Below are 9,349 nucleotides of genomic sequence, written 5' to 3'. Positions count from 1 at the left end.
GGTCAGTACAGGTGCATCAAAGCTGGGACCGAGAGACTGAAAAACAGCTTCTATCTCAAGGCCATCAGACTGTTAAACAGCCACCACTAACATTGAGTGGCTGCTGCCAACACACTGACATTGACCCAACTCCAGCCACTTTAATAATGGGAAATGATGTAAATATATCACTAGCCACTTTAAACAATGCTACCTTATATAATGTTACTTTCCCTACATTATTCATCTCATATGCATACGTATATACTGTACTCTATATCATCGACTGCATCCTTATGTAATACATGTATCACTAGCCACTTTAACTATGCCACTTTGTTTACTTTGTCTACATACTCATCTCATGTGTATATACTGTACTCGATACCATCTACTGTATGCTGCCCTGTACCATCACTCATTCATATATCCTTATGTACATATTCTTTATCCCCTTACACTGTGTATAAGACAGTAGTTTTGGAATTGTTAGTTAGATTACTTGTTGGTTATCACTGCATTGTCGAAACTAGAAGCACAAGCATTTCGCTACACTCGCATTAACATCTGCTAACCATGTGTATGTGACAAATAAAATTTGATTTGATTCATTCTTATCACTTTACAAGATTCCTTTAACACCTAAAGAGTTTACAATTATTTTTGTCTCCATTCCCTCAAGTGTTGCTTTATTTTTTATTTACTTATTTAACTAGGCAAGTCAGATAAGAACAAATTCTTGTTTTCAATGACAGCAGATGAATAACTGCTTTGTTCAGGGGCAGAACAACAGACTTCTCCCTTGTCAGCTCGGGGACTCAATCTCACAACCTTCCGGTTACTAGTCCAATGCTTTAACCACTAGGCTACCTGCCGCCCCATTATTCAGGAGCATGTTAAGACCCTCAGAACCTACCTTCGATTACCCCTGTTGACTCAATAGTAGTAAAGATTTGGTTTTGTTTTAGTCCATTCAACAACAGAGCGATACTTGCCTTGTATCAACAGGATTTTGTATCCATCTATACACCTTATGTAATTCCTTATTGGAATCGTTTTATTGATAATATCTGTTGTCTCATACATACGTACTTTCTAACACAATTAAGGAAGGTTATTATAAAATTATTCATTAATATTACCCTGCCAACCACTAAATTAAGATTTAAAAATAGATACATTCAAATGGTACCTTTTGCAACAGTTTTGCTTCTTTGAATGGTATTAATGTAAAGAATCTTTGGCAAGACATCAGTAGATTTATAATGGAAAATCTGCATTTAGATTTGACACTATTATGGAGAGACGTATTACATTAATTCTTTACCGACGATAGAAATAATTTGGATGGACATTTATATTATTCATTCACTCGCCGTACAGTAGGTGGCGGCAATACGGCAATAGGTGTAGTCTGCCATAAAACCTTAAAGAAGAACAAGACAACAGGAAATTGTTGAAGAGAACAGCTCGGGTGGAACAGTTCATATCTTACAAAGGAACAGTAGTTTCCACAATGGATCGGGTAAGTCTGGTTATAACATTATATGCCCGCTGTGTTGTATAAAATGTCTAGGCTTCAGTTTATCATATTTGAACCTCTACATTGCTGTGTTCTGTTTGGAGCGGCGGGTAGCCTAGTGGTTAGAGCGTTGGGTCAGTAACCGAATCCCCGAGCTGACAAGGTAAACATATGTAGTTCTGTTCCTGAACAAGGCAGTGGCAGTTGACCCATTGTTGATGGTCAGTCATTGTAAATACGAATTTGTTCAAAACTGACTTGCCTAGTTATTAATTTATATATTTTTAAAAAGCCTATAACTGTATAATTTGAATCTATTATGGATACTCTTCCTGGGGTCCAGCAAAATTAAGACTCTGTGACTATGACCTAATTCTCTCCTTCCGCCCAGTGTGCACATGTTCACATTCCTTCACTGATTTCTTACACATTAGCCATTATTTGACCAGATATTCAAGTGGCCGTTCGAACAAAAGAAAAGAAATGGCTGCAGTCCAAACACGTTTTTCCCTCGTGGTATCCCCTTCGAAACCGGATGCAGTTTGATTGCCATCTCAATAAGGGAGGTCTAATTCCCTAAAGTTGGCCCTCGATTTAGCTTGAAGGAGCGATTGAACAACTTTGGTCACTTGCGAGGATGATATGATCTCAAGAATATGAATCGAGCGGTCTAAAACAATCTATTGATTTTAGCTTTGGAAAATTGGCTCAGTTTCGTAGTGATGAGTGCAATTCAGAAATGTATTGGAATAAATTGCCAAACTATGGGTAACTGCAGCTAGCTACCTGACAGGAGTGCTAGCTAGACACGTTAGCTTACTCGGTTCATTAATAGCTTTAGGTTGGTTGTTTTTAAGTTAAACTTCAAGATTTCCACCAAGGACGTTGCCTCTCTCATAATCATTATCCCTCGCTTGGGCAAGGGACATTTTAAGGTACACTCGGATGTAAAACGTTATTCAAGGGCTGAGGGTTTAGAGCCGAGGGCTGTTGAATTTGAAATGTTGCTGGAAGGCAATCAGAAGATGCAAGATCAGGTGGGACCATTATAGTCAATGAGAGGGCAGATATGCGTGTTTCCACTAGTTACACAGCCACAGAGTCAAACGCCTATAACGTATTTTTTATTCATTTAGGGTTATGCATAAAGTTAGTGTTTGCTAGGTTAGGGTTAAAATCACATTTAAAAAGACCAGTTGTATAAATGGGCGTGGGTTGTGGTAACTACTGATGACCAGGCACTACTTTCATACAAAGTGTTTTTTTTTCTTTCTCAAAGTTGCCTGGATGTGATGTGTCCTACTTTTACCAATACACTCCTAACAACCTACTTGTTTTTAAAATGTATATATGATCAAATAAGCCAGACTTTGGGCACAGTTATCCCTCTTGTTTGTTCTCTTCTGCGCTGTTCGATAGGAAATGACTGGTATAAGAAATACGGTGGAAACTAGCCCATGCCTCCACCAATCCAACGCTCTTATATTTGTGGGTTGCAGTGAACGATTGAACATTTCAGATTAAAGGAGATATGAGGGATGCACCCAAATCGGAGGTTTAGACTGAATTAATACAATATTTGGTTTAATGATCAACTGTAATACGTCTTGTCGAACAGCAAAAGGCTAGCCTGTCCCCCTCCACCCTCCAGGAGTCCCCAGGTCAATCTCCTCTCTGTACTTTACTGCTGGTTCTGGTCGACTGCTTGAAAACACCGGGGCAGACTGGAACTGAGAGACTAGAAGAGGAACATGGAGATATGATTTCATTAAGTAAGAACCATGTGGATTAGATTCGTCTGCTTCTGTAACAATGAATTGTTTCATTATGTATTGATGAAAATATCTAGTCGTTCCACCTAATTTTGAGAAGTGTAACTTGCTCCCCCCAAATGTTTGATTTCACCTCATTGTAACATTCTTTCATGAAGAGCACATGTTCAACTTCATAAAAACATGTTTTCCCAAGAGGTTGTATGAAAATACATACTGTACTAAGTGCCAATGTGCTAAATAAAGTAACAGGGGACAACTGAAAACAACAAAATCACTAGTTTACATTGGTAAAATAGTCCTTTTAAATCAGCCACAAATGTGCTTATGACAGGGGTAATGGAAGCTAGTTTTGTCCAACAGGTGGTGAAAATTGAATGCAAGCTTCACAAAAAAATATATTCTACCATATCAATTTATGGGTAAAGTGGTTCACTTGCTCAGTTTTCTACAAAAAACACCAGATAATTGATAAAAAGACTAGAACCAGCTTACCTGCCTTTGCTCTATAATTGGACTATTTGATGTGCGATGTTTCTTTTGCCCAAAAATGTAAGGAACAGTTTCACCATATTACAACATGGGTTGACCTTAAAATGAGGGACAGACGTAAATTAATCACTAATTAAATGAAATAAATCATGTTCAGAAATGACTGTCAAAGTAACCAAATAACTAGGGCTTTATATGCACACTCATAATTTGCCATTAAACGCCTTTCACTGCTGATCTTAATTGGTGTGAGGTCATAACCGAAGTAAGGATACACCTTTAAAAACACCTGGTTTTCTGAGAATTCTTTAGACTGATTAGGACATGTAAACACTTTAATCAGAGTTATAGAGGTGTATTTAATCTGTGTATGTGCTAACACAAGCAGCGCCAGCTAACTTCTTTTGACCGAGGGCAGTGAACGTTTATTTTGATTGTCAATTTTTTTAGATATGTCCATGTTGTAATGGTTTTGACATGAGGTTATTATTTATAGGGGTGCCAGGTAGGTTGTGCCTACCAGAGAAAACATTGGTTTCTCCTTTTAGTTTGGGTGGGAATGAGTCCCATCTGGTCCGTCAAGTCTACACCAATACAAAGGACTTATGTAAAAGTCAGGATGGAAATAAACTTTTCATAAACCCTTAAAACATTGGAAAGAACTTCAAAAACAACTATTCTTTTGCGTGGGTTGTATTAACAACATCAATGATTACACACACATATATAATATCACAATGAGTTCTGGTTCCTCCAGAAATGTCCTGTACCTCAGGCCTAAAAAGAGTCCTGCACGGTAGAGTTCAGGGAACTCAAGTGACTTCTGTCACGCAATGTTTGTCCGTTCATTCAGTGTAGCGTAAACCCAGTATTAAACATACAATTATTTTACCACAGAACTTTAATAAAGTGTATCAACTCTTACTAAGTCCTCAACTACAACTAACTACATAAATCACAGTATACATCACATCAAAACAAATGAAATACCGTATACAAAAAGGTGGTGGTCAGTCAGACAATCCAATCCTCCAATAGATCTCCAGCGGAGAAAGGCCACGAAGAACGGAGAGGTGTAAGTCCACGGGCGCAAAGAGTGGATCCGATCCTGGGTAAACTCTATTAGGCAACAAAACACACGTTTAACGGCAACGGAATAGAGAAGCTTCGGGAACTGAGGGTTGAACACATCCTCAGTCACGTCTCCATCACAACCCCACTTTTGCGCAGCTGAAGCTGGCTATTTAATTGGGAATTAAAGGGAAAGCGCCCTATTGGAAGGAGCTGCACTGAGACGTTCAGAAAAATTCGGGGCCGTCGCAATGTAAACAGGATTATTAGGGAAATTGTTCATTCAAAGCATGTCAACATTCAAATCAAACTCTTATACTAATTGACTTCACAATAATCGTATTATTCTGCACTTGTAACTTTACTCAACGATGGTAAAACTTGGAGAAATGAATGTATTAGTTGGGTTAAAATCTTTCTAGAAGTGACACAGGGTTGATGGAGGAACTTTTCAAATTCAGAATTGTCACTTTAGCAAGTCTTTATTCATATTATTTAATAACAGATTAAAAATATAGTACTGATGCACAATATTCTACTGGAAAATATGGAAGGGACCCAAAAGGCCTTAATCTCATGGTAGGACCCATCTGTTTATGGACCCATATTTGCAAAACCTAACTATTCAATGTATTTGTTTCACAGGGGACATCTGTAATGGTTGCTCTCTAAGTGGGAGGGGCTTATCATCTGGGGAGCCTCAACAACATCATGATGCTGAGAAGAAAGAGAAGAGTCTCTCCAGATCGAAACACCGGCATAGAGGTATAGGGAAGAAACCTCACCGCTGCTCTGTCTGTGGGAAGAGTTTTGCTAAACAAGACTTGACTATTCATGAGCAAATTCACACCAGAGAGAAACTATTCCACTGCTCTAAGTACGGGAAGAGTTTCACTGCATCTAAAACTTTAAAATCTCATCAGAGAATTCATACAGGGGAGAGGCCTTACCCCTACTTTGGTTGTGAGAAATGCTTCAAACAATCAGGATTCCAGACTACACAAAACACACAGGACCGCCTTATAGCTGTGATCAGTGTGGGAAGAGCTTCAATCAATCAGGAAACCTGACTATACACCAACACATACACACAGGAGAGAAGCCTTATAGCTGTGATCAGTGTGGGAAGAGCTTCAGTCGATCAGGAGACCTGACTACACACCAACGCATACACACAGGAGAGAAGCCTTATAGCTGTGATCAGTGTGGGAAGAGCTTCAGTCGATCAGGAGACCTGACTAAACACAAACGCATACACACAGGAGAGAAGCCTTATAGCTGTGATCAGTGTGGGAAGAGCTTCAGTCGAACTGGAGACCTGACTAAACACCAACGCATACACACAGGAGAGAAGCCTTATTGCTGTGATCAGTGTGGGAAGAGCTTCAATCAATCAGGAAACCTGACTAAACACCAACGCATACATACAGGAGAGAAGCCTCATAGCTGTGATCAGTGTGAGAAGAGTTTCAGGACGTCAGATCACCTGACTATACACCAAACCATACACACAGGAGAGAAGCCTTATAGCTGTGATCAGTGTGGGAAGAGCTTCAATGAATCAGGAAACCTGACTAAACACCAACGCATACACACAGGAGAGAAGCCTTATAGCTGTGATCAGTGTGGGAAAAGCTTCAATCAATCAGGACACCTGACTAAACACCAACGCATACACACAGGAGAGAAGCCTTATAGCTGTGATCAGTGTGGGAAGAGCTTCAATGAATCAGGAAACCTGACTAAACACCAACGCATACACACAGGAGAGAAGCCTTATAGCTGTGATCATTGTGGGAAGAGCTTCAATCAGTCAGTAAAGCTGACTACACACCAACGCATACACACAGGAGAGAAGCCTTATAGCTGTGATCAGTGTGGGAAGAGCTTCAATGAATCAGGAAACCTGACTACACACCAACGCATACACACAGGAGAGAAGCCTTATAGCTGTGATCAGTGTGGAAAGAGTTTTGCTCTAGATTTCACCCTGACTACACACCAGCGAATACACACTGGAGAGAAACCTTATTCCTGTCTATGTGGAAAGATCTTTGCTCATTCAGGGTCACTGAAAAAACACCAGGATGCACAAATATGTTGTTTTTTATCTCCCTCCTCTCCGGCACCAGTTTCAGATCTCTAAAGGAAGTTTCAATAGAAAACATATTGTAAAGAGTCATCCATCTCCCATTCGCTAACAGTTTACTCAGTCTGATTACCAAGGTAACCTGTGTAGCATGATATGCAGCTCTGGATCCATATGTATCAAGCGTCTTGGAGTAGGAGTTCTGTATCTTATTTCATTAACTCCTATTGTCCATTAAATAATGTAGAATAATGTTTCAACAATTGTAGGCATTCAACACCATAGTACCCTCCAAGCTCGTCATCAAGCTCGAGACCCTGGGTCTCGACCCCGCCCTGTGCAACTGGGTACTGGACTTCCTGACGGGCCGCCCCCAGGTGGTGAGGGTAGGCAACAACATCTCCTCCCCGCTGATCCTCAACACTGGGGCCCCACAAGGGTGCGTTCTGAGCCCTCTCCTGTACTCCCTGTTCACCCACGACTGCTTGGCCACGCACGCCTCCAACTCAATCATCAAGTTTGCGGACGACACAACAGTGGTAGGCTTGATTACCAACAACGACGAGACGGCCTACAAGGAGGAGGTGAGGGCCCTCGGAGTGTGGTGTCAGGAAAATAACCTCACACTCAACGTCAACAAAACTAAGGAGATGATTGTGGACTTCAGGAAACAGCAGAGGGAACACCCCCCCTATCCACATCGATGGAACAGTAGTGGAGAGGGTAGCAAGTTTTAAGTTCCTCGGCATACACATCACAGACAAACTGAATTGGTCCACTCACACTGACAGCGTCGTGAAGAAGGCGCAGCAGCGCCTCTTCAACCTCAGGAGGCTGAAGAAATTCGGCTTGTCACCAAAAGCACTCACAAACTTCTACAGATGCACAATCGAGAGCATCCTGGCGGGCTGTATCACCGCCTGGTACGGCAACTGCTCCGCCCTCAACCGTAAGGCTCTCCAGAGGGTAGTGAGGTCTGCACAACGCATCACCAGGGGCAAACTACCTGCCCTCCAGGACACCTACACCACCCGATGTTACAGGAAGGCCATAAAGATCATCAAGGACATCAACCACCCGAGCCACTGCCTGTTCACCCCGCTATCATCCAGAAGGCGAGGTCAGTACAGGTGCATCAAAGCTGGGACCGAGAGACTGAAAAACAGCTTCTATCTCAAGGCCATCAGACTGTTAAACAGCCACCACTAACATTGAGTGGCTGCTGCCAACACACTGACATTGACCCAACTCCAGCCACTTTAATAATGGGAATTGATGGGAAATGATGTAAATATATCACTAGCCACTTTAAACAATGCTACCATATATAATGTTACTTACCCTACATTATTCATCTCATATGCATACGTATATACTGTACTCTATATCATTGACTGCATCCTTATGTAATACATGTATCACTAGCCACTTTAACTATGCCACTTTGTTTACTTTGTCTACATACTCATCTCATGTGTATATACTGTACTCGATACCATCTACTGTATGCTGCCCTGTACCATCACTCATTCATATATCCTTATGTACATATTCTTTATCCCCTTACACTGTGTATAAGACAGTAGTTTTGGAATTGTTAGTTAGATTACTTGTTGGTTATCACTGCATTGTCGAAACTAGAAGCACAAGCATTTCGCTACACTCGCATTAACATCTGCTAACCATGTGTATGTGACAAATAAAATTTGATTTGATTCATTCTTATCACTTTACAAGATCCCTTTAACACCTAAAGAGTTTACAATTATTTTTGTCTCCATTCCCTCAAGTGTTGCTTTATTTTTTATTTACTTATTTAACTAGGCAAGTCAGATAAGAACAAATTCTTGTTTTCAATGACAGCAGATGAATAACTGCTTTGTTCAGGGGCAGAACAACAGACTTCTCCCTTGTCAGCTCGGGGACTCAATCTCACAACCTTCCGGTTACTAGTCCAATGCTTTAACCACTAGGCTACCTGCCGCCCCATTATTCAGGAGCATGTTAAGACCCTCAGAACCTACCTTCTATTACCCCTGTTGACTCAATAGTAGTAAAGATTTGTTTTTGTTTTAGTCCATTCAACAACAGAGCGATACTTGCCTTGTATCAACAGGATTTTGTATCTATCTATACACCTTATGTAATTCCTTATTGGAATTGTTTTATTGATAATATCTGTTGTCTCATACATATGTACTTTCTAACACAATTATAGAAGTTTATTATAAAATGATTCATGAATATTACCCTGCCAACCACGAAATGAAGATTTAAAAATAGATACATTCAAATTGTACATTTTGCAACAGTTTTGCATCTTTGAATGGTATTAATGTAAAGAATTTTTGGCAAGACATCAGTAGATTTATAATGGAAAATCTGCATTTAGATTTGACACTATTATGGAGAGACGTATTACAT

The 9,349-nt window shown here is 40.4% G+C and overlaps 1 protein-coding gene across 1 annotated transcript; it reads left to right on the top strand.

The window, feature by feature from the left end:
• Positions 1-1,435: 1,435 nt before the first annotated feature.
• On the top strand, positions 1,436-8,650 carry LOC135560128 (zinc finger protein 883-like). Its single transcript, XM_065001278.1, is given in 4 exon segments — positions 1,436-1,504; positions 3,120-3,273; positions 5,482-5,820; positions 5,823-8,650. Coding segments are annotated over 4 exon segments (1,662 nt in total). The 5' UTR covers positions 1,436-1,495; the 3' UTR covers positions 6,983-8,650.
• Positions 8,651-9,349: the final 699 nt, after the last annotated feature.

This window comes from Oncorhynchus nerka, linkage group LG15 (genome assembly GCF_034236695.1).
Source record: "Oncorhynchus nerka isolate Pitt River linkage group LG15, Oner_Uvic_2.0, whole genome shotgun sequence".
NCBI lineage: Eukaryota > Metazoa > Chordata > Actinopteri > Salmoniformes > Salmonidae > Oncorhynchus > Oncorhynchus nerka.
The sequence above is the reverse complement of the archived record's forward strand: the minus strand, read 5'-3'. Positions and strand labels throughout refer to the sequence as shown.